The sequence below is a fragment of the Poromitra crassiceps genome (genome assembly GCF_964638095.1).
Source record: "Poromitra crassiceps genome assembly, chromosome: 3".
Lineage (NCBI taxonomy): Eukaryota > Metazoa > Chordata > Actinopteri > Beryciformes > Melamphaidae > Poromitra > Poromitra crassiceps.
The window spans coordinates 17,348,926-17,375,411 of record NC_139625.1 but is presented as its reverse complement, the minus strand read 5'-3'; the positions used below and the strand labels follow the sequence as shown (position 1 = coordinate 17,375,411).

General features: G+C 46.8%; 2 protein-coding genes and 1 pseudogene across 3 annotated transcripts in view; 1 reads left to right on the top strand and 2 right to left on the bottom strand.

Moving 5' to 3' along the window:
* LOC310772941 (interleukin-1 receptor accessory protein-like 1) overlaps positions 1-26,486 on the top strand; it is a gene marked incomplete at both ends in the record, with an annotated part of 502,589 nt that overhangs the window by 156,761 nt on the left and 319,342 nt on the right. The window lies entirely within an intron of this gene.
* LOC310774196 (radial spoke head protein 4 homolog A pseudogene) lies at positions 3,691-5,208 on the bottom strand (annotated as a pseudogene). The gene has a single exon. The product of its transcript is annotated as a radial spoke head protein 4 homolog A pseudogene (transcript).
* On the bottom strand, positions 7,834-8,899 carry LOC310774194 (piggyBac transposable element-derived protein 5-like; the record flags this gene model as incomplete). The annotated part of the gene is made up of 2 exons (XM_083634262.1): positions 7,834-8,493; positions 8,611-8,899. The coding sequence occupies 2 exons, from the start codon at positions 8,897-8,899 to the stop codon at positions 7,937-7,939; spliced, it is 846 nt and encodes a 281-aa protein (XP_083490388.1). The 3' UTR covers positions 7,834-7,936.

The window sequence follows — 26,486 nt, the reverse complement described above, 5'->3', positions numbered from 1 at the left end:
GCGTGCGAGATGTGCTCTGTGATAAACTCAGCTCCACACATGCGCCACACCCCCGCCTCCCCTCTGCTTTGACCAGACGGGAGAAGACGCCCTGCCCTGTGCAGACTACAGCGAGCCAGTCAGTCATGCTCCTTCTGTGTTCCAGCCACTGTCATGAGACCATGAGGTTACTTTCAATGACGCGTTTCAAAACAAGCTGCGTCTTCCACATCGATTCACTGAGGAATCCACACTTTTACCGTAAATTGAGTTCTCTCCGGGTCTGTCTGTCTCTCAGGTGTAATAATCCCACAACGATTACAGCAAGAGTGAGAATGCTCTTCTAAACACATCGGCTATTAATATATAATTATTTCTCTGCATCTCATATTAGATCGGTAAAAAGTTTGGACAGCCTGCCTCATTTGTTCATCCTCCCGAGTCCCGCAATGCTGACAGCTGTCAGCGTGCGGACTTGCTGCACTCGTCATGTCGTGCAGCCGGACACACAGAGAGCATAATAGCCACCTACAGCCCTCGTCGCAGATAAAGAGAGAGAGGGAGAAGCGTGGAGAGAGAAGCAAACTATTTTTTTGCAGATCTCAAAAGCAGGTAAACCACTGTTGAATTAGTGAGAATGTCAGAAGGAGGAGAGAGCAATAAGCGCTTCGTCAGTGCGCCCTGCAGCGTGAAGGCTTGGGGCGGTGTCGTGATGTGCTATTCAAAGTGGAAATTCGTTCAATAATAGCGACACGTTTCGTTCTGAGCTTTTAAAATTAGTTTCTGCTGGTTTTATTAGACTATTTACGACACATGCAGTAAGATAATTCATTTAAGAATTGTGAGCGTGAGTATGGGTTTTTTCCCTCCGTATTTCCCCCTTCTGCAAATGCGTGCAGCTCCTATCATAGCCTATCCGAGGAATGTTTTTGTTTAGATGGCTGGAAGGTTCAACTTGTCTTCTCGTTTTGTTAATGTGTTTTTTTCTGCTTGTAGATGTAAAAATAAACGCTTTCTACTGAAAAAAAATCAAGCATTTGGTAGGCCTAATGGTTTAATGGGGCACAGACAGTAAAATAGCGCATTTTAATCTTCTCGGTTAACCGACAGTTGTCGGCTAATGAGTGTCGGTTGTCGGTCAAGAAAAATTATGATTTTCGACATCCCTAGTTCACATTCACACACACAGTCACACCTGGAAGCTGACCAGTACAACCACAGTCTGATCTGCTGGCCACTGAGCAGCTCCACTGGAGCGGTTGGGGTTAAGGGCCTTGCTCAAGGGCACCTCGGTGGCGGTAATGAGCCTGAGGGAGGGGCAAGCGATGCCTTTTCACTTTCCCCACCCATATTTATCCTGCCGGTCCCGGGAATTGAACCGACGACCTTCTGGTTACAATGCTCTAAATGCATGCATGAACATACTGTAGACACACACATACAGGCATAGACACACACACACACACACACACACACACACACACACACACACCATATCGATCGACCTAACTGGGAGGATTAGTGTGTCAGATTAAGGACAGATGCAGCAGAGCGGGGAGGATCCCAGTTCCTAGCAGGTAGCTGATGGTTGACCTCTGACCTCGTTCGCCGGTGTTACCATGCCTTCACCATCCCAGGCTTATTAATGGCTTTCCTGCATGTCTCGCAATGCCTTTCCTGTCACCAACAAAGGGCAAGGGGAGAGCAAGGTAGCAGAGGCAGGCAGGTGTGTGTGTGTGTGTGTGTGTGTGTGTGTGTGTGTGTGTGTCCATTTGCCTGTTAAAGCCTGACTTGCCGTACATGCATGTGAATTCTCACCAGGCGTTACACCAACACATCTACAGTCACCATCACACGCACACAGAAATGGCTCCCGATGGCTGCGCGCCAGCACCCTGCGTGGTAGCTTGCCGCCATCGGGGTGTGAATGGGTGAATGTATAAGCACATTGTAAAGCGCTCTGGATAAAAGCGCTATATAAATGCAGTCCAATACACACACACACACACACACACACACAGACACACACACACAAACACACACACACACACACATACACATACACAAACACACACACACACACACACACACACACACAAACACACACGTTAAAACACAGTACCGGGCCTCAGGCATGTTGACTGCATTAGTATTCGTGGGCAGGAGTGGCTGGTGATCTCTCAGGGAAGTGACAGTCCGAACGGGCCGTCTGGAGCACTCTGTCATTCAGCCACAGTCAGGGCCTGTCCACTTGATCCAGCCCAGCTGTCAGAGCCAATGAGAGACACTAGACTAAGGAGCAGCAGGGACGCTTTGCGCTGCCAGCGGTTATGGATGATGTCTAATATAAGGATGGTGTTTGTGTTATAAGCTACCTGGCAGGAGACAATCAGTAAGCTGTGGCTCTGTGGGATAGCAAACAGCAAGGAGGGCTGCAGCACGGGCCAATGATGGCTGTATATTAATGGAGTTTATTTGAAAGTGCTTGGGAGTGTTTTAGCGGTGTGTATGAATGAATGTGGTTTTCAAGTCACAATGGAATGGAAAATGACTTTCTCAACGTACGGTAATATCACCATCACCGATGAATAGAACAGTTCCACCGCGCCCATCAAACACAACCTGCAACTTCGCAAATGTCAAGAGTGGCAACATGGTGTTCAGCCCCCGAAAACTCTGCTCCCACCCCTCTAGACACAACATGGTGTCATGGTAACAAAAACAAAGATCAGTCAACGTCACGTCTTTTCTTTAATCTTGTGGAAGCATTCTTGAATCAAAGGTGAAACGATGTAGATACTATATGATGGTGTATAGTGGGACTTAGCCTGCCTGCCCCATTCACTTCAATAGAACTGGCCCCAATGCAACATTATAACCATGTAAATAACTAGGACGTGTCAACTTCCTGGTTTCAGGACTCAATCCTGTGATTTTTTGTGTGTGTGTGTGTGTGTGTGTGTGTGTGTGTGAACCCAACTTATGTAGCACCTCTGAACAGTGTTTTGGCAGTTTTATTGTGAAGGGCTGTCTAAGCGTGTGTTGGGCTTGTATTCTGAAGGGCTGCTTGAAGTGTGGAGGAATTCTGATGTCATGATCAGTTAGTGATGTAATCAGTGAGGGATGTCATCAGTGAGTGTCATTGGTGATTATGTCATCAGTGATGACCAGTGAGTGTGGTTGCAGGGGGCCAAGTTCGAAGTGCAGTGCCCGTTCACGCACTCACGCACCCACCCGTTCTTCACCCTGCGCTGCTGTGATCTTGCGATGTCATAATGATGTCATAACCGATTAGAATAGCTGTGTGTGAACTGTGTCTTGGACTTTTTGTGAAGGGCTGTGTGTGAATACTTGCAGGATGAGAGGTTAGGCGCGCTTCTATCCAAGCAGCCCAGCAGGCTGCTCCGGTGCTCTCAGAGGGCAATCTTAGAGACTGAAGGCCCACACGCACAGGGCTGGGAAGCACACCCATTGTTTTAAACGGGGGAACACACACCAAGAGCTTTCTGACGCGCCTCAAACTGCCTTGACGCTTGTACTCCGAACCTGTTTCGATTTTGGAGTGTCAAACGAGGTTCCAGCAGCGACCAAAGTGCTCTGCTCCCCCGCTCCCTCTCTGCCCACTTCCATCCCCGTCTCGTCAAAACCTCGCAGCCTGCTCCTCATTCTCTCCTTGATCTCATCTAATCTGATCTAATCCAATGCTCTTCCTCAATCATCATCATCTTCCTCCTCATCCTCCTCCCCTTCATCATCCAAATCCTCCTCAGCTTCCTTCAAGGCCTTAGAGGCTTCCAGCGCCTGCTCCTCTTCCAGCGTCGGGTCCAGGGCCTCCTTGATATCTGGTTCACTGATGTATTCTTCCTGTGGCATGCCTGGGACAGATGGGCTGAAGCCTTCCCCCGAAAACTGCAGCCCCCACCCGATGTATATGTTCCCCCACCTATTTCCACAGGCATATGCATGAGCCCCTGGCCAGAGGTTCGAGCGCAGGTGAGCGACGGCATACTGAGAGGTGAGAGTGGAGGTCATCTTGGAGATCCAGGTGGAGGTGTTGAACCTTTCAGCCTCTTCAGAGAGCGGGGCGAGGAGGGGCCGTCCCACCTCCTGGTCAGGCTCGTCAGGCTCCTCCTCGTTTTCCTCGTCGTCATCGGAGTCGTTGTCCGGCTTTGCAGCGAGGTTGACCCAATTACAGCGTCCCTGCTGCAAGATGTGCTGCACATGGTGGACCCACAGGGACAAATCCTCTGCCATCTCAGAAACCGCGTTGACCACAAAGTCAGCGCTGACTTCAACGGTGTCGTGTGTCTCCCCTTCTTCGACTTCCTCGCCCTCCCCGAACGAGTAGTAGCCCTGGGGACTGATGTGTGTGTCGGCAGAGATGCGGGCAATCTGCGCTCTCAGATAGTGGGCTTCGCTGCCGGGGAAGGGTGGATAGCTGACGATCGGGGCGTCCAGCCGACCCGTGAAGAACTTGCGGATCTTCCGAGCAATGCTGATTTGCGCGGGCGTGACTGAAGGTAGCTTATCCCATTTAAGGCCGGGCTCTTTGCATACATAGTAAACATACTTGTTAACACCTTTTCCAGTGACTTCCTTTGGCACCACCGGCGGGGGCTTGTAGGCCGACTGAGGAAGTTTAGCGTTCATCACTCCCTCCCCCTCCGTTCCCTCCCCCTCCTTATTCTCCCCCTCGCCGTCCTCGGTCTCGCTCTCTTCGTCCTCGGCGTTTTCCCCTGCACTCTCCTCCTCTTCCTCCCCGTCTCTGTACTCGGCCTCGGCGACAACGTAGCTGCTTTCCACTCCCAGGATCTTGCCCCACAGTCGGCAACACAGCAGCACCTGCTCGGTCTCCACCAGCCGCTTCAGCGCCAGGAAGATCCTCTGCATCTCTTCTCGACCCACGCCCACCCCGGCCTGCTCCAGGTAGAAGCCGATCTCGTTCACGTTAGGAAGAGGCGTTTCGAGCAGTTCGTCCTCGGTGTCGTCGCCTTGTTCCATCTTCTTGAAAAGCAGGCACTGCTTTTCCGCCAGCAGCTGGGCGGCCGTGGTCTGAGGGGCGTCCCGCAGGGTGCTCTGCTTGGCTTCGAACGCACCTCGCTTCAGATCGCGGCTCATATCCTCGATCACATCAACCACATTTTCCGGACGCTCAATATACACCTTATTCAGTAAACGTATCAGGTGATCATAGAGGTTGACATTGCTTTTTGTGCTATTTTTCAGCATGAAAGCCTTTAGGGAAGATGCCTGATGCCTGCCTTGACTCATTTCTGGGTTTTCATTCGGTGTCTCCTCCATCACTTGAGTAAAGTAGTATAGTCTGTGGTGCACGATGTCATACCAGTCTATTGGTCCTACTTATAGCCTCAGCAGGGACAGATCTATGACATCACTGATGATGCCACAATGCCTATGGCATCATCAGTGTCTGTCACAAATCGCCGATGGGACAGAAACAGTGGATCAGTGGATGGATAAATCCAGAAGGAGGCAGTAATGCCAATGCCATAAAACACCACAGAAGATTTATGACATCACTGATGTTGTCACAATGTAAATGCAGTGACATCATCATTTGACATCCGTTCACTGGACATTGTAACATCATCACATCATTACATCATCAGTGATGTCATTGAAATTTTTTATTAACATACCGTTTCTTGGACGCGCACGTGAAATATCCAACGGACATCACCGTGGGTCTATTGCTGCATTCGCATGCAAGTGCCAAACACGTCACCTCTGACCTACATTCGAGCTTCAAAGTTTCATGTCTTAAAACCTTCTTCTTCTAATGGCTTTCCAGCAGACTGGATGCCTTGCGGCACATCGCTGCCTCTCACAGAATATTACACAAATTCCAGCTTTGGGGGTCCACCTCCTCCTCAATGTTTCTCCCTCCGGCCGCCTTGCTATTCGACCTCTGTGTTCCCAGACGCCAGCACGCCGACCTCCCTCACTGCTCGACTGTTCGGACTCCGTCTCCTCCGGTGGATCCTCCGGTGTCTGTCAGTCACACCACCGGGGGGGGGGGGGGGGGGGGGGGGGGGTCGCAAAACCATGGACGCTATTAGTAGCACCGGCTATTAGACTGCTAACACCCTATACAGGCGCCTCCTACCCACTTACCTCCTCTGTTGCGAAAACCTGCTTCTCATCGCTCTCTAAAAATAATAACGGAGCTATTCGCTCTCTGTTCCAAGATGTTGTTGTTTCGACCCCTGGTGTTTGTTACCTGTGCTTATTGGAATAATTAGTCACTGGTATTAATTAGTTGGCCTGAGGTGTGGTCACCACCTCATACATTAACTAACCAATAAAGTTAAAGAGGTTCCATTTCATAGAATTCACAAATACTATCCAACCAACTGCTTCCTGATTAGTTTTAAGCCTGATATTGATGCAAACTGCTCATTCTGCAAAGATCAACCACAGAATATTTTTCACATGTTCTGGTATTGCTCATATACAAAAAAGCTGTGGAAAGATATATCCAGATTCATTATTGACCATGTTTGTGAGGACTGTTCTCTTTTATTTGAAAATGTTGATGTTGAAATGATGTTAACACGTTCACTGCCAAGGACGTGTTAACACGTTTTCAGAATCCAGCTGTTGACTGCCAACGACGTGTTAACACGTTTTCAGAATCGATTTTTTTTTTTTGACGGTGGGACGTTGATCTAACCCTTTTACGTCTCCTACACCAGAATTGGAGGTATTGAATGTGTATAATCTATTTTACCGACCCACTGAGTGTCGACATGTCTCTCCACAGTAGAAAGAGGCGACCCAAAACTGGAGGGAAAAGCGCGAGGAAGCCGTTCTCATACTGTAAAATTGATGGCGAAAACGCTTTCACTTTCGCGCTGATGCACAGCGGTGGCAACGGTGGGGGTTCCAAGAATAGATTGGATGCACACTTTGAAACACGCAGCATAAATATGACCAGAATCGCATCAAAGCTCTCAACCAAAACTCCACGAAACGAGCGAGTCCACCCAGACTTCCTCAAACAGCGGCCGCGCAAACAGGCAGCAGCCAGGCAGCAGCAACTTCGTTGTGACACGCCCGCTGGAGAGCCAGGGAGGCAGGAGGAGAACACACACGGAGGGAGGAGTTGGAAGCAGAGGGGGGTTTCCTGCTGTTATGGAGGAAATTACTGTTCAAAACTATTGTTTAGATGTCTGACTCTTACTGATGCCAAAAATGAATGGTTAAAGTGACTGTTCTATCGAATTTCACAAAAAGCCGTTTATCTCTGAATAATTTTTCTGACGCTGAAACCATGCTGTATTCAACTGCTAATGCTTACATAACTACTAACTCTACAAACTAACTCTTTTAGACAGAGAAAGCACACATTCTATTAGTTCTTTTGAGATATTGTGTGTTCACAAAATCTTAGCAGAAAAGAATCCTCGGGTCTTGAAAGATGAGCCAGAATCCTCAAAAAAACCCTCTGGCAGAAGCTAACTACAGTAAAAAAAAAACGTCTGGCAGTGAATGTGTTAACCCATTTCAGCCTATTTTCGCCTAAAAAATAGCCTCTAAAACCTAAGTCCGATTTGATAATAGACCCCCAAATCCTGAACTTTTCATAGAAATGTCAACGCCTACTAAAATAGTGATATCTCAGCCTCTGTAGAAGATAAAAACACACTTTAAAAGGCATTTGAGAGCTGACACATGTGGCTTTCCTTGTAAAAGGTGTTTATTGGTATGACAATTCAATAGCATTGTCAAATATTGCTGTAAACACAGAAATTTTTTAAAAAACTAAAAAACGTATGAAAAAACAAGCAACAAATCACTCCAAACCACTCAAATAAAATCAAAAATGTGCTCCACACTGCCCCCTTGTGTCCCCTTGCAACCATAAAAAAAAATGCAGTCCATTTACCATCAAAGGGGCAAGTGTCTAAAGTGTCAGCTAGTGTTTAGCAAACACTTACAAAAAATGTCTGTAGTGTTTTCCAAAACACTCAATGTGGACAGGCAGGTCACACTGTATGCAGCCATACACAGTTAGCCCACTGCCTACTACATCTTTTTTGTCCAGCAACAACTGGCACTCCCTGCAGAGCTTCCGCTTCTCAAACACCTTCCCGAAGTCGTGCATTGGGGGACCTGTGGCTTCTCCTGACGTGCTGGGTGCTGGGGAGGCTGCCCTGCTCGATGTGCTTGGTGCTGGGGAGGCTCCCCTGCTCTCTGGAGTGGAAGGAGAGCCAAATGGAGAGGCTGGTCTGGAAGCTGGGGACAGAGGAGGAGGAGGAGAAGGAGGAGGGATCACAGGAGGGGCCCTCCTTGTCACCGGTGTGATGAGCTCCTCCAGCAAGGTCTCCAGCCAGTCCTTGTAATGTTTGTGCCTTCCTCCAACAGACCTGGCTGCAACGTAGGCGTTGTAGCACGACACAGACAGGCCCCAGAAGAACACACGCCGCCACCATTTCTTCGACCGATGATCGAAACCATAGTATCCAATCATCTGGTCGAGGAGATCCACACCTGGAACACACATGGAACTCTGTTTACATACATACATTTTCACTCAAATGACCTCAGTGAATATAAGCTTACAGTATTTTAATTTTTGTTTATAAAACATAAATCTGTAAAACAAACCTTTCATGTGGCTCTGGTAGTCCGCCAGGCAAGCGGGCACTACCACATCAGCCCGGTGGGTCTCATCTCTCCTCCGCCTTACAGTCCCTGTTGCGCTGGGGTCATGGTGATTGGACAAGACCATCACCGTCTTTGTGTCTTGCCACACGCAGAAGGTGAGGTCATCCTGCTGTGCCACCCGGAACTCGTGCTTCCCCAGCGCAGCCCTCTTTGTCAGGCTGTGGTCCTTCGGCAGCCCCTTCCTATTGGCCCGAAGGGTGCCACAGCCGTACAGGAAAAGGCCGTTCATCTCCTGGAGGAGTTCTACACTGGTGTAGAAGTTGTCCATATAAATGGACAGGAAGGTGCCATTGTATGGCTTGGCGAGGTCCAGCACCACGCGCTGTGCCAGGCCCGTCTGCGGCGCCGCTTCACGTCCTGTGTACACCTGGGGAGTTTGCAAGAAGAAACACAAGTCTGAGGAAGGGCCTTGGGTGCTTGAAAGGTCACTCAAATAACAACACATTACAGAATACATATTTGCATATTCTTGGTGTGCTGATTTTTTTCCTTACTTTGAAGTGCGGAACGTAGCCTGTTGAGCTCTCCGCCATCACCCAAACCTTCACGCCCCATTTGGTTGGCTGGAATGAATGAATGAATGAATGTTTATTTCACACATTACCAAAAGATGCAGGTTACATAGGCAAAATAGAGGTGAGACAATTTGATCAATCAATCAGCAGTACCTTCATTGGCAGGTATTGCCGGAAGCCAAGCCTGCCTTTGAACTTGATCATTGATTCGTCAATGCTGACTGTGCCGTTGACCTCATAGAGGTCCTGGAAGCGCTGGTTCAGGAAGTCCAGGTACCAGCGCAGTTTCCAGAGCTTATCAGCTGGGTCGCCTCGTGCGTTGTTATCTTGGAGGTGAAGGTATCTGAAGAGGTGAGAGAGGGGAGGATGGAAGAGGGGGGGTAGGGGAGGGGGGGTAATTAGACACATATTACAATATATTATAAACAATATAATGTCTTGTATATTGTATACAATATTGTATATTGTATTGTATATTATATACAAGTAGACACATCTTGGATGAAATGAAAAATTGTAGGCTATATCATTATATAGGTTAGTTACACTTGAGGGTTACAGGGTCTGTCTAAGTGCAGTGTCTGTCTTGGTGCAAAGAGTGAAGCGCATTCTCTCCACATTCCTGACAATTGAATAACAATAGGCCTACTAGGTGTTTGCCCACACACAATAGGTGTAGCAGCCGAGCCCAGCAGGGGTTTCTTACCCCAGTGTATAAGCTCGCTACAATGGCAATACTCCCACTACACTTCTAATACATTTGCAATATATTTCATTTCCCTTAGGGCATCATAACAATGGTACTAATGTTACATTTTATCTATCAAACTACTATTATTTATATAGCGCATCCTATTCAATGGGGCGCATCTATATCACGCAATGGTTATAATAACAAGGATAATATTATTGTTCTTAGCCTACCTCCAAATGGCGTCAAATCGGTCCCGGGACATATTCTGGCCGAAGTTGGTTTTGAAGATGTTTTTGGATAGCCGCCAGTACTCTCTTCGGACGGGAAGTTTCATTATCCCCATGGCGAGACACAGCCCAATGAATGTTTTCATTTCTTTCACTGTTACCGGGGTCCACTTGGCTGCTTTTTTGGCTGGGGGAATTGTGCGTCTCTGGTCGGCATATCGGTTCGTCTCCGTGACAAGACGGTCCCACATTTCCTCCGTGTAAATTTTCTCGAAAGAAAATAGAGGTGTGGAATCGGCTTGTAAACCAACACCGCTTTTCACCCCGGGCACCCTTTTGAACGCTTTGACCGGCACAGGACGGTAACAGCGCTGCTCCGTTACCCAGTTTCCATGGAAGCCTTGGAATTGGTCATCTTCGTCAGACTCATCCTCATCGTCATCCTGAAACATAGTTCTGACCCACTGATCTCTGTCCAAGGGCTGCCAATCTGGGTCTGTAACTGGGTCATCATTTAACTCTTCATCAACGGTGGAATGTTCGGAATATTCCGCGTCTTCAAAATCGCTTCCTTCGCTAATATTATTTTCTTCCTCCATCGCTACAGGTCCGCTTCAAAGTGAAGAAAGAAAAACTTTTCCTCCCCAGAATGCATTGCGAGACCCCACGTGTGTTTTCTGAATGATTTCATTTGCCTAGAGACCGGAAATAGGCGAAAAACTACAGCTAAACTACAAATTGACGTATACGTCATCCCGTCTTCAAAGGTATATTGACGCGAACGGCATCCCGTCTTTAAAGGGAGAATGACGCGAACGTCATCCCGTCTGAAATGGGTTAAATGACATGCTGGCAGCAGATAGGGGTTGAGAAATAATACCCGAGTTTGCGAGTTGGAACTGAGTTAACGTGGCGTTTTATTTGATTTTTGCTAGTAGCGAGGGTCAATTTAAGACCTCAGAGTTATAAAATGTTATAAATGAATGCAGCATATATCAAGATGTCATATATCACTGATGATGTCACAGACAGTGATGAGGCATGGTAGTGATGTCATATATCACCGTTTACACTCGAGCAAATGTGATGTCACCAGTGATGTCACTTGAGCAATTGTGATGTCATCGGCAATGATGTCATCAGTGTTGATGTCATCAGTGATGTCACTCGAACAATTGTATGTTGTCTGTGATGATGTCATCAGTGATGATGTCATCAGTGATGTCACTTGAGCAATTCTGATGTCATCACTGAAGATGTCACAATGGCTATTATGCGTAAGTAGAGAAGAATTATGACATCACTGAAGATGTCTCAATTGCTCTGTGCATAAGTGATTTGTGACACTGATGATGATATACAAATTTGAGAAGTTTCTTTTAAAATTTTACATTTGATTTACCCTGTTAGCCAGGTACTTTCAAGGTTCAGGATTGATATTGATGGAATGTGTGTTTTGTAATATTGTGACATAATCAGTGATGCCATAAATCACTGATGATGTCACATAGACATTGACAGTGATTAAACGGTGACATAATCACCGATGACATCACTTACACACACAAATCAATCCTGATGTCATCAGTGCTTAGTACTGTTGCCTCACAGCAAGAAGGTCCCGGGCTCGAACCTCGGTCCGTCCCAAGTCCTTTCTGTGTGGAGTTTGCATGTTCTGAATGGTGATACACACTAGTGCATACATGGGCAACATACGGCCCGCGGGCCGTATGCGGCCCGCGGGCACCCCCTGTGTGGCCCGCGATGGAATTGCAAAAAAAAAAAAAAATTTTTTTTTTTTTTACAGTGTACTTGAACGCAACATGCAATATACCCGCTGAATAAGTGTCCAAATGTTCATGTCATTCTGGGTAATACTCTTCTGTTATAGCATTTCAGTCTGTAATATGGAATATCTTTCAATAATATTTATGACTAAAACGCTAAAAGTAATCTCATGTGTAAGAAATTACTGTTCTACATTGAAGTAGAAATTTAAATAATTAACTTGTTGGTTTTGGATTTATTTAGCTTCAAGAGTGCATTTTTGTTCTTGTGTGACCCTCAACACAGGCTTTGAGAATCCCGGGCCACTTACTGATACTTATGCTTAAATTAACCCACTCATATTCTGGTTTATTTCAAGAAAAACATTTCGGCTAGTGGAAATTCTAATTGGCTGGTAACTTTAAAATCTAGCAGCCATATTGGCAGGTGGTGAAAAAAGTTAAGTTCAAGCCCTGCAGGGAGAGCAGGTGGTGACATAGGAGTGAGTGAGGAAAAGGATCAAATATTGGTGGTTAAGACTGAATTATGATATCACAACTGTTAATTTAAAATGAGTTATTCCTCTAAACCTGGCTTCAAATACCCAAAATCTTTCACGCTGGCGCCGTTCGGCCCTCAGCAAAATCTGGTAGCGAGGACATTTTTTGTGGCCCTCTCTATCATCAAAGTTGCCCATCCATGGGTTACGGCATGACAATATTTGTTCGGCCCCCGGCAACAATCTGGGTTTCTCATGTGGCCCCCCATGAAAAATAGTTGCCCACCCCTGCACTAGTGTGTATCACCATTCAGCCTAAAAATAGAGATATGCTTGATTTTTGGTCAGCATACTGTGGACTTCTGCTCTTACCAATAATGTATGTCAGTGTCCAATTAGATCCAAGTGGTTTTATGCCAGGTGTTGGATAACACTCCAGCATTCATACGAATGGAGAGGAAAAACATATGCTGCATTAACAATATCAATCCTTTGTGACTTTTCACCCAACATTTTATTTGGCAATCCTTGTCCCAATCCTTTTTATTGGAGCAAAAATCCTGTTGGTAGAAACAAAACAAAAGATCAGGTTGCTAGCAGATGTGATTAATAATGGCGTTGAGGGAACATGGCAGTGGTTCCCAACCTTGTGGTCGCACCCCCGAGTGGGGTCACCTGGAATTTAAATGGGGTCACCTGAAATTTCAAAACACACAAACACAAACACACACACACACACACACACACACACACACACACACACTTCTGCAGTAACTTATAGATGTGTACATTTTATTTCCATAATAAACCATTCACAGAGTTTCATTATCGGAAACTCTGTGCATGGTTTAGCCCGGCATCTCTCGGCCTGTCTCGGAGGGGAGTCCCCAGATGGGGGTCCGCTGCTGTGGCCTGGTGGGTGGGCCCGTCCCCCGCGTGGCCTGCTCTCACGCTCTCAGTCACTATGCTGGTGGCTGGGGGCTGGGGGGGCGGGTCGCGTGGGGGCTGGGTCCGCCTGGGCCGCAGCAATTGGCCCCTAGCACAACGACCTCACAAGGTTCCTCCTCAGCCAAGTCACTGGGGCAATCCATGCGGCGATCCATATGGTGGAAAGGTTTTCTTGCGTTCACTGGGGGTGAGGGGGTGCCGCTGTGTCCCGGCCTGGCCTTCCCTCCCACGCCATATGTGGGCGGGGGCCGGGTCGGGGGGCATCGGTGCTCTTCATCACTGGTCGAGGGCTGCCGGTTGGTTTAGAACAGCTTAGGTAGGCGATAGATTAGCTACAGCCTAAGGCTGACCTGTTAGTGTTCAGGCTAAAATCAGACTAGAGCAGGGTAGGATAGGCCAGATTAGGCTGTAGATTAGCTAGATACTATGTCCCAGTTAGCTCTGGTTAATGCTTAGAGTAGTCAGTTGTCTGATCTTCTCCCCCCCCCCTCTCTTTCCCCCTTTCCCCGCTTCTTCCCTTCTTCCCCCTTCTTGTTCTCCTCTCTTTCCATGCTCTTTCCTCCCCCACATCCCACCGCCCCCCCCTCCCTTCTCCTGCTCTCTCCTCATTCTCCCCCCCCTCTGCTCCTTCTCCTCTTCTCCCCTATTTTCCTGAATCCCTGCCACTTCCTGCTCTCCCTTCTCTCACATTCTCCCTGCTCTCCTTCCCCTGCACCCTCCCACCTCTCCTTCTCTGCCTCTCTGTCCTCCTCCCTCTCTCACATTCCCCCTGCTCTCCTTCCCCTGCACCCTCCCACCTCTCCTTCTCTGTCCTCTCCTCCTCCACATTTCCCATTTTCCCCCCACCCTCGCCCTAATCCGGGCCCGTATCCTACTCCCTCCCTCCACCCTAGACCCTACCTCTACTCTCTGTCCTCCCCCCTCTCTCACATTCCCCCTGCTCTTCTTCCCCTGCTCTCCTTCCCCTGCACCTCTACTCTCTGTCCTCCCCCCTCTCTCACATTCCCCCTGCTCTCCTTCCCCTGCACCCTCCCACCTCTCCTTCTCTGTTCTCTCCTCCTCCACATTTCCCATTTTCTCCCCACCCTCGCCCTAATCCGGGCCCGTATCCTACTCCCTCCCTCCACCCTACCTCTACTCTACCTCCCCTGTACCCTTCCACCTCTCCTTCTCTGTTCTCTCCTCCTCTCTGTCCTCTCCCCTCTCTCACATTCCCACTGCTCTTCTTCCCCTGCGCCCTCCCACCTCTCCTTCTCTGTTCTCTCCTCCTCTCTGCCCTCTCCTCCCTCTCACATTCCCCCTGCTCTCCCTCCCCTGCACCCTCTCCTTCTCTGTTCTCTCCTCCTCCACATTTCCCATTTCTCCCCACCCTCGCCCTAATCCGGGCCCGTATCCTACTCCCTCCCCTCCCCCAACCCTAGACCCTACCCCTACCCTGGCTCTCCCTCCCCTGCACCCTCATCTCTCCTCCCCTGTTCTCTCCTCCCCTCCCCCAACCCTAGACCCTACCCCTACCCTGGCTCTCCCTCCCCTGCACCCTCATCTCTCCTCCCCTGTTCTCTCCTCCTCCACATTTCCTATTTTCTCCCCACCTCCCCCCTCTCCTCCCTCCCTCCCTCCACCCTAGACCCTACCTCTACTCTACCTCCCCTGTACCCTTCCACCTCTCCTTCTCTGTTCTCTCCTCCTCTCTGTCCTCTCCCCTCTCTCACATTCCCACTGCTCTCCTTCCCCTGCGCCCTCCCACCTCTCCACATTTCCTATTTTCTCCCCACCTCCCCCCTCTCCTCCCTCCTCCCTCTCCCTCCCTCCTCCACTCTCCTGCTTTCTTCAAATGTTCAAATGTTATCTTTATTCTGTATATTCTTGTTACTGTGTGTTAGCTAGAATCAGCTAGACATACTTTCTGTGAAGCCCTCTGAGACATGCTTGTGAATTAGGGCTATATAAATAAACTTGACTTGACTTGACTTGACATGTGTTTATAAACGAGCAAATTTAAAACGAGCAGAGGATTAGGATTTTTCTTTCTGAGTTTAAAGTGATAGGGCCCTCTCTTCGTACACACGCTGTTTGCTTTTTGTGCTTTTTGCGCGGTGTCAACACAGAGAGCCACACTGAGTGATGCCCTCTTTCAAGTGGAAATTCATTCCACCAGCACACATTTTCATTATCAGCTGTGAAGTGTAAAGAGCACCCCTGCGGGTGACCTAACGGAGGCAGATTTTTGAATTACGGTAAGTAATTAGGGCCGATTAATTAGCGAATGCGCAACTTGGCCGAGTTGCACAATCAATGGAATATCAGTGATGATGTCATCAGTAATTATGTCATCAGTGATGATGTCATCAGTGATGTCATCCTTCCTGGCTGAGGCTATATAAGACCACTCTGTTCCAGTTTTTTTCTGCCAGCAATCGTGATTTCCCCCTTCTCATCAATGCCCGCAGCTCCAATTATTTTTGTCAAAGAATGGTCCATGTTTCTCCGTGGCAAACCAGTCACCCAAAGAACCCGAATGGATCCATTTCACAGCAACCGTTTTGAGGTGGTAAAAGCAGGAAGTAAAGCAGGTGTAACTAATACAATTAATTATGCTTCCATTCTGTTTAGGTGTTCCAGTGACCTCGTTAATTCTAATGATTACACCTGCATTGCTTGTATCCCATGTATCCAGCCTCTTGACTCCTCCCCATGTATCCAGCCTCTTGGCTCCTCCCCATGTATCCAGCCTCTTGGCTCCTCCAGCCTCTTGACTCCTCCCCATGTATCCAGCCTCTTGACTCCTCCCCATGTATCCAGCCTCTTGACTCCTCCCCATGTATCCAGCCTCTTGGCTCCTCCCCATGTATCCAGCCTCTTGGCTCCTCCAGCCTCTTGACTCCTCCCCATGTATCCAGCCTCTTGACTCCTCCCCATGTATCCAGCCTCTTGACTCCTCCCCATGTATCCAGCCTCTTGACTCCTCCCCATGTATCCAGCCTCTTGGCTCCTCCCCATGTATCCAGCCTCTTGGCTCCTCCAGCCTCTTGGCTCCTCCCCATGTATCCAGCCTCTTGACTCCTCCCCATGTATTGTATCCAGCCTCTTGACTCCTCCCCATGTATCCAGCCTCTTGGCTCCTCCCCATGTATCCAGCCTCTTGGCTCCTCCCCATGTATCCAGCCTCTTGGCTCCTCCCCATGTATCCAGCCTCTTGGCTCCTCCCCATGTATCCAGCCTCTTGACTCCTCCCCATCTATCCAGCCTCTTGACTCCTCCCCATGTATCCAGCCTCTTGACTCCTCCCCATCTATCCAGCCTCTTGACTCCTCCCCATGTATCCAGCCTCTTGGCTCCTCCCCATGTATCCAGCCTCTTGGCTCCTCCCCATGTATCCAGCCTCTTGGCTCCTCCCCATGTATCCAGCCTCTTGGCTCCTCCAGCCTCTTGGCTCCTCCCCATATATCCAGCCTCTTGACTCCCCTGGACCACTCCAAGTGGAGGTGGAGGAAGCCATCAAACAAGATGCCAAACCATGGCTATCTGATAGCGGGGACACTGACCTTCTTCCTCATATCTGATGGTGGTTTTTATCTGCCAGACAAATGTCAGAAATACCATTCCCCAGGCACAATCACTTTGGCACCGCAGCCAACTTTCCTCCCCCCCCCTCCCCGCTAGATGGTGAGCGGGCGAGACATCTGCAATACCGCTGCTGTCAGTCAAAGTCTGATATAGGAGAGAACTCACGCAGCCTGTCTGAATCCCAAGGGTGAGAGTATCATATGAAAGTGGCTGGGCTGGGACTTGGGACAGGAATGCAGTTGTAATTTCATAAAACTAAAATACTGATTTTTTGTATGTGTTGGTAGGTGTTGCATAGCTCCAGGAGGCACAAAACCCCTACAGTAAATGAGAGCAGCCATACACAGGGCAACATGCTGGGCAACTCTGATGTGTGGTGACACTTTCCAATGTTTATATAATCACATGGCTGTCAGGAAAGAAACTGAGACCCCCCCCCCCCCCCCCAAAAAAAAGAAGAAGAAATATTCACCATTTGAAAACTGCGACAACCACTGTCACAAAATGACTGCTGACGATAAAGTGAGACTCACACAGCTGAATGCTATCTTGACCCTGTCCCCAAAAAGTAGCATCTCAGAGAATGAATAGAGTGAGTGAAAAATAATGAATGAATAATTCATCGTTTATTTGTTGTATGTTAATATCGTATGCTACTCTTACTTACCTTCCATAGCCCATCTTTTCTCTGTGCCCCTTTGTATTGTCATTGTTTTGTTTGTTTGTTTAGTTATTATTTCATTTTCATTTGTTTCATTTGTAGTCTCATTGAGACCGGGATCTCTTTTTCAAGAGAGACCTGTTGTAGATACAGAACACATACAGTATACTCTCAAATTGACAGAACACATACAACAATTTAAACGCATATCAAATGCTTTCAAATGGAAAGTATTTGATATGTGTACTGTATGTACAGATGTTGCCTGTTCCAGGGGCACTATTGCCTGCCAAGGCACTAAGTGTTTGTTTTTTCATCGGCTGCTCGTTCACTGAGCTTTGGTCGTAGAGTGATAATAACCATACCAACCAAACAGCTCTCGTTTGACATCTTGTTGGACTCTTACTGGTTGGTTAGTTAGTTAGTATTTATTTGACAAAATTTACAACATACATGAATGGCTGATCACCATATCAGTCTCCATAACGGATTAAAAAATTGTCAGGATTCACACACAAAAAGCCGGAGGGCTTATTTCCATTGTGGTCCTCAATCACAAATAAGTAAGGCAATTAGAACAACCAGTGATACAATCAACAATCAGTAAAAAAGAAAAACAAGTAAAAAAAACAAGTGCAAAACATTATCTACCGTACTCCTTCTTTAACTCATTGAGTGCCAGCCACTTTTGGAGAACGACGCTCCCAGTGCCAGAGTTTCAGAGCGTTTTCAGTGATTTCTCGAGGCCCACAGAATATTGTGTGATATTACTATGTAAACACCGAACACGCAAAAAGAACAAGGAGACTCTATTGTATCATCAGCAAAAAAAAGTTTATTGATACCATTTTCCGTTCTTTAGTTATGAGCCAGAGAAGATAGGTTGTTTTCAGCGTTTTCAGGCATTTCAAATTATAAGCTGAGATATTCAGCCTTTTGTGAACTGAAGCATTTCAAGCACATTCACTGACTCTAGCTAATATTTTCTGATGTAGTGACGTGGTGTAGTTGTGTCCTGACCTGCGTGCCCCACCCCCCGCTCCCCCCCTCAGCTGAAAACTCCTCCCCACACTAGTAACACACAGCCTCACGCACCCAGCGTCTATTTTCGGAGTGCTTTTTGTGCGCCGCCTCCCAGGCAGCGCAAAATGGAAAAGCCACACGCGGACTGTAGGGAAAGGTTTGGCTTTTCAGTGTCGGCTGCTGCTTTTCTAGCGGCTAATCGTGTGGAGAAACTATGCAGACAGACAGACAGAGGCAGAAGGGCTCAGTTGTGTGCGCGGATTGACTGTGTTCGCAGGCACCGTCAGTTGCAGCCAGAACAATCTACATGGCTCTGGGCTGCAGCATGAGCGGTTTTCTCTTTGATCACGGGGCTTTTTCAGGCTGTCATTGGCACTCAATGAGCTAAATGGGTGACTATACTATAAATACTAAACGTGATTTAGCGGGTTCCTTTTATCAGTTTGACTTGAAACAATGTCACAGGCTGGGAAAGGGTCTGATCTAATGTAAACAAGCAAAACATGAAAGTACGTCCGAGTACGTCTTTGGCACAGAACGCCATTGTAAAAAGTACGTCCGAGTACGTCTTTGGCAGAGAATGAGTTAACAGCCATTTCTTGAGATTCAATTTGAAACTCCTCTCAACCGAAGTAAGCTTGAGAGGGGACAGGCAACTTGTTCCAAAGACCTGTAGCAGTATTTAAAAATGTATTTTTTTGCCGGAACAGGATTTAAATCTCATTGGAATGAAATGAGTATGACTGCCTCTTGTATTGTGGGAGTGATTGTTTTTAACTGGATTAAAATGGTTAAATGGTAATAATGGTGCAAACCATTACCGTGACCTGTGGCAGTACTTTTGCCGCGGTGGTGCCCTTGGAAACACGTAACATCTGAACAACAGGTCTCTCTTGAAAAAGAGATCTCAATGAGATATAGATATAGATATAGAATAGATATAGATATAGATATAGATATAGCTTATAGAGTTTTGGAATTAAGAAACCCCCTCCTTTGAAAAGCTGTCTGACCGTGTGACCCACTTTGTTGCCTGTTGCTGGGAACATTGCCCATACATTGCTCAAAGAAACTGCTTACTCTGTCAACCCCCTGGTGACAGTGGTGAAATTGTGAAACTGAACAACACAGGCGTGCTATTTGTTGGACTGTGATTGGTTTACATTTTTTCCCACCAATATGGCCTATTTCCTCAGTGAAAGCGCCCATTCCAGCTGCAACACCGCCAGTACAAGACCATTTATTTGTATTTGATATGCATAGCAGTATGGCTGCTCATACATTATACCCAGAAGGCCTGAGGGACCAATGAATAAGGTCATGATGGAGTTAGAAGAGAATACAAAGGAGACAAATTGTTTATGCTTGTTATGAAATCAGGTTGCTAGCATAAAGATGAGTTTTAGGTGTGGTGGAATGGAACATTAGTTCCCTGAAGGTATCGGCTACGAAATGACTAGGTAACGTGTTCACAAAGGCCTAAGTTTCAGTTCCAAGACCGCTGGTCCCACCCACTGCCGCTCAGAGTGATCTCCGACTCCCATTGGCTGAAACGCTCTATCGCTCAATCATCCGCTAATCTGATTAGCCGGAAATACCGGAATGGATTATGGGATGAGTAGTTCCTTCACTCTTAAAATATATTATGTACACACTCGACTCTTGTACCTTTGGCTTTTTCACATTTTAATTTTTTTTTCTTCCCTCAGAATCAAATGATTTATGGTCACAATTCTGTAGCTGGGCAGTTGGATTGGTTCCAGCCAGGCTTAAAACTCTTATAAGGGTTTTTCTAAATGTGATGGAGAAAAGGGCATGGACAATTACACAGTACACTGTATGGTAATGCAGTGGTTTTCAAAGTGTGGTCGTGGATTTGCTGGTTTGGAGTGACTCTTTCATAAAGGGAGAAAATGGGGAGTAATCGGACACTATACATATACACACACACACACACACACACACACACACACACACGGCGGGAAGTGAAAAAGGCGAATTACCTCCGCCTGTGAGTCGGATCAGATCTGCTCCAAAATTTTTGACAGACAGACAGACACAGAAGACAGACAGACAGACAGACAGTGTCTGTTGGTCAAAATCTTATCTACTAGGTGTCTGTTGGGTCTATTGTTCTGTGACATGAACATCTTTGAGAACGTCTGGTCTACCACCAGAAACTGGAGACGCTATCCTCTTTTTCGCAATAAGTTGATAGTAAGATCTTATCAAAAAGTTAGTTTTGAGCCACCATGGACCGGGTTCAGAAAAGGGCTGTCAAAATAATGAGGAGGTTCAAGGACATCTCTTTGCATCTACCTGATCTGAAGAGAACAGGCCACTGTGAAGCTGATTCAGGACATGCACCAGCCTAACCACCCGCTCCACCACATTCTCCCTCCTAGTAAGGAAGAAAGGACTGGCCGTATTCTGTGCAGAGGCAATCAGTTGTCTTTGCCAAAAACCAGAACAAATAGACTGAGAAACTCCACCATCTCTTGTGGCGTCAGGCTTTTTAATGGGCTGTAGCGCTGATTGTATTTTTGATGTTGGGGTCTGTTTTAATAATGCATAATGTATGTGTATTTTTTGTTGTCTTTTTTCGAGTGTACATTCTGCATAATTCAATCATGTATTGCAAGTCAGAATGATTAAACTCAAACTCAAACTCTAGTTCTGTACAGTATAATCCTGCAGCCAGGGCCCAAAATTAACTTTTTGACTCACCGGCCAAGTGGCGGGTAGAAAATCCACCCGCTAGGCATATTTTTTACCAGCCAAAATAATATATCGCATTTTTGTCACATATACTGTACATGTATCTAGGGCTGTCCCGAATACCATAGAGCGTCAACGCTTCAGGGAGATAAAATTGATCATAATCGAAGCTTCTACAGTCCGGGGAGGGTGTTACTGACAAAGGAACATGTATAGTAGGCTACTCACAGTCACTTTGAGATGAAAGGACTCTCAGCTCAGCACCGTCCGCTCCGCGGCTCATACTGTAGTAAACTTCCTTGCAGGCTTATAAACTCGTGACAAAAAGCTCCTGAGCTGTCCTCCTGATGGCCGATTTTCATCCAACTTTTCTCAGACCGACGTGCGGATATTATTTGCCACAAAATGTGAATTATAGGTGGGCTCCGCATAACGTTAGCAGACTTGCCTGCATGCTCGCTGAGCTTGTCAATGAGAGCTGTGTATCTGTGACTGCTGCTACTTCATAATGTTATAAACAAAGTAAACAACTTGAATTCACTTGTAAAGTTACTCACACTGGGTTGAAAAATAGAAAAGAAGTGTACAAAGTTTAATGTTTATAAGACAGCTTCTTTCAATTCCGCAACTCACGTCTGCGTGTTGCCTGCTGCAGGGTGTGTTTGTTTGTGCTCACGGCGCGTGCCGGTGTGAGTTGATCCCCGTGTTACACAGTGTAATGGTCTTTGCACACAGAGTCCGAATTGTTCGATGCGTTTTTTTTATCCGTCCGATGCGTTAATTATCCAATATTCGTTGCGAAAATTCGCACTACCGAAAACTACCGCGATCCTCTATTGATGCAGAACAGCGGCTGGCAGTGTGTCTGTGTGGCTCTCTCTCTCACTCACACACACACACACACACACACACACACACACACACCCCGTCCCATGTTCCAAGCTGGTCTGCAATCACCCGGCACATTCTGTATTTTAATTCCGAATCTCTGTATTCCTGCTTTGTCATAAAATGCTTTGTGCTGGGAGATGAAGTGAATTAACTTCTCAGACGCCATTTTTCATTGTGAATAGATAATAAAATCGAACCTCGTCCGACAACTTAAATGACGGACGTAATTGTCGGACAAATTAGGTCGTATTCTTTCTTTTTTTTGTGCGTTAATTTCTGACGAAAAAACGGACTCTGTGCAAAGTCTTTTAGCCCGAAGGACCCCGCCCAGCCAGAAAACTAGAGACTGTCTCATGAAGCACTCATGTTAGCCGGCTGCCCACCAAAACACACAGTTTTAATTTTACATGATGACTATTTTGGGACCCGCCACGTGGTGGGTAGACCCCTGAGCGTCGCACGCCAAACGTAAAATCTAGTCGCCATTGGCGCTTGGCGCTTGTTAATTTCAGGCCCTGCCTGCAGCTGTAAGTCCTCCTTTACCTTTGTGAAGTGAGCTTCTCGATCCTCAATCACACCTTCATAGCATTGCACACATGTACCAAACACTATCACATTTAGACTAAAGCGTGTCATTTTGCTCTTCTGCATAATAGGCCACATCATGTAAACGATGTTGTACTGATGTTTTGTGTCAGTCTTGCAAGGATTACATATCACACATAGCAGAACTATTGACTTAGCTTGATTGTGTGTGTGTGTGTGTGTGTATGTGTGTGTGTGTGTGTGCATGAGCTTGTGTGTGCAAGTGTGTGTAGGCAGAAGCGGGCGTGTTTGTGACAGCATGGCAAAACCAAATTATCCACAGAGGTGTCTGTTCCTCCCTGAGAAATCTTGTAGTACAGGAAGGGAGACATACCATGAGCCGAGAGAGTAGAGGAAGAGAGAGAGAGTAGAGGGAGAGAGAGAGTAGAAGAAGAGAGTAGAGGAAGAGGAAGAGAGAGAGTAGAGGAAGAGAGTAGAGGAAGAGAGAGAGCGAGTAGAGGAAGAGAGAGCGTAGAGGAAGAGAGAGAGTAGAGGAAGAGAGTAGAGGAAGAGAGAGAGAGACTAGAGGAATAGAGGGTAGAGGAAGAGAGAGAGATGAAGAGAGAGTAGAGGAATAGAGCGAGAGTAGAGGAGGAGAGAGTAGATGAATAGAGAGAGAGTAGAGGAAGAGAGAGTAGAGGCATAGAGAGAGAGTAGAGGAAGTGCAGATAGTAGAGGAAGAGAGAGAGTAGAGGAAGAGAGAGAGAGTAGAGGAAGAGAGAGTAGATGAATAGAGAGAGAGTAGAGGAAGAGAGAGAGTAGAGGAAGAGAAAGAGAGTAGAGGAAGATAAAGAGAGTAGAGGAAGAGAGAGAGAGTAGAGGAAGAGAGAGAGAGTAGAGGAAGAGAGAGAGAGTAGAGGAAGAGAGAGAGAGTAGAGGAAGAGAAAGAGAGTAGAGGAAGAGAGAGAGTAGAGGAAGATAAAGAGAGTAGAGGAAGAGAGAGAGAGAGTAGAGGAAGAGAAAGAGAGTAGAGGAAGAGAGAGAGAGTAGAGGAAGAGGGAGAGAGTAGAGGAAGAGAGAGAGAGTAGAGGAAGAGAAAGAGAGTAGAGGAAGAGAGAGTAGAGGAAGAGAGAGTAGAGGAAGAGAGAGAGTAGAGGAAGAGAGAGAGTGGAGGAAGAGAAAGAGTAGAGGAAGAGAGAGTAGAGGAAGAGAGAGTAGAGGAAGAGAGAGAGTAGAGGAAGAGAGAGAGTGGAGGAAGAGAAAGAGTAGAGGAAGAGAGAGTAGAGGAAGAGAGAGAGAGTGGAGGAAGAGAGAGTGGAGGAAGAGAGAGAGAGAGGGGTGGATGGATCATAATTGAGGTGGGAGTCAGTTGTTGGGTAAACAGCGGCATGGTGGGCATGCAGCACACTCTTAGACAGGGGCTAAGTGGGAGCAAGTTGGCCCACAGTCAGATTTGGGCAGCCGCGGTGCTTAATCATCCCGGGCCCGGCGCTACAGCTGACAGGTGAGTTATGAGCAGCAGCCACAGGTAGGACCCCCGCTCCTCCCAGTGACCTTTGCCCCGGGTCATCAATAATGCAGGGGCCAGAAATGGACTGATTTAGGCTAATCCGCCACGGCCCTAGTCTGGCCCGGGCCAGTCTGGCCCCGGCCGGTCTGGCCCCGGGCGCGTGGAGGGCGACACTGGACAGTGTTTTTGGAAGATGTGATGCACCAGCCTAGTTGCCAGAATAAAATGTAGGTCATTGTGAGTTTGTGGAATGCACAGAAATGTACAATACGGACATTTCTGAAGCAAAATATGTTTCATACAATGTTTATATATTTACGGCCTAAGAGAATAGGTGTGTGATGTGCGCACCTGTAGCATCGCCGTCTCACAAGCAAAAGAGCGTGATACACACTAGTATCATTTGTAACCTATTGCACTCTAACCTATTGTACTTTGAACTGCGCTATTGTATGATGTGTATGGTCCGAGAAGTATGCCTGTAAGGTAATTCGTGTAAATGACTGTGATGAACGACTCTGTGACTAGCTCAACTTGCTACTGTTTGCCCGTGTAACCATTCAATGTGCTGTGCTCATTTTCTCCCCAGCACTACAAGCAGTTTAAAGATGAGCTGAACCCAAAAATGATGTTTTTTTTATTTTTATTTAGTTCACATACCTGCACCTATTTAATAATGTATGCAAAAAAAAATCACAAAAATGTCTTTAGTTTTTCACACTTTTTCACATCAAAAGTTCATTTTTCAGGTTATAGATAATTGGATGTAATCCAAAAGGTACTGGAGCACACAGATCAAGGGTATAATGACGTTTTTATTCAACTAACGTTTCGACACTACTGTGTCTTCATCTTCATTCATTTTTCAGGATTTCATTCATAACTGTAATCTACAGTATGGTGACGTAACGAAGAACTATCAAATTTCTACACCATTTCAACCAATCATATCACGACAGCTGTCAATCAATCTTTCTTTCGAGGAGAAAATTCTACAGGCAAATGGCCGCCTAGTGCCTGTAACCTGGCAGAATTTATAGCCCATAAACGAACTAATAACTTAGCCAATAAGTAGTCTTCATTTGATGTAGAATGCAAAGGACATGTAACTGGTTTGTTAAACTCGCATTCCAGGAATATTGTATTTACCGCGGCTCTTTACCGTGGCTAGTCGACGCTCCAAGCCGGCAGGCAGCACTCTTGCCTCGACATGTCCGCACCGGTCCACACGGAAGCTGCCTGGTTCTCCCGGAGCCCACTCGCGTGGCGCCACAACACGCTCGATTTGGGGGCAGAACATGCCAGGATTGGCCAGCGCCAACTCCAGTGCCCAGAACTGTCAAATCAAATCATCAACACACTATGCGCCCGCCTCTCAACCCTCTTTCATCTCAGGCAATATCTGTTTTCAGTCTGATACGTCCCCGCCCCTCGCGCCACTTGGGTTCATGTGGTCTTTAAGGGATTATACCTGTGTAGTTTGTCATGATCCTCAAACCTCTATGCATTGATTAGTCAAACTCCTTTGCATTAATTAGGATGTTTAAAGGTTTAGCACAAATCTCCTACAGATAGATCTACCTCTCTGTTGAGCCTTAAGAAATCCCCTAAGCATTCTTTTTTAAATTACAAAGTACACTGTTTATTGCATATTTAGGCCTTAGTGTTGAATAGAACTTGCTTTGCTCGACCCATTTTGGACCTGATTTTAGAATTGACTACAGCCCTACACACACGCATGCATGCATGCGCGCACTCGCACGCACACACACACACACACACACACACACACACACACACACACACACACACACACACACACACACACAAATCACAAATACGGTAGCCTATACAGTATACACATGCATTTTGCCGCCAAGGGACACTACAATGATTTGGCAGATGTTAGCCACATCTCTGCTGAGCATGATGTCCTGATTATGGCAGGAAATGACATCGCGTTGAAAAAGCTGCAGTGATGGAGGAGAGATGGAGAAACAGCTGATGAGCCGTTTGGGACGCTGCCGTGTCAACAGTGACATTCAGTCTCTAAAACAAAACAATTAAAGCTGTCACATACCTCATGTGGACATCACTTTTAAAGATGAGCATTTTTCAACAATGTTGGTTTGCTTCGTAAGAAGATTTTAGGAAAAGTTTACAACGCTAATTGATTAACGGTCCAGCGATGGAATCATTTTAATAAACATATTTTTCGTAGTAATACAGACTTTATTGGAATCCTAGCCTGAGAGTAATCACATATGTAGC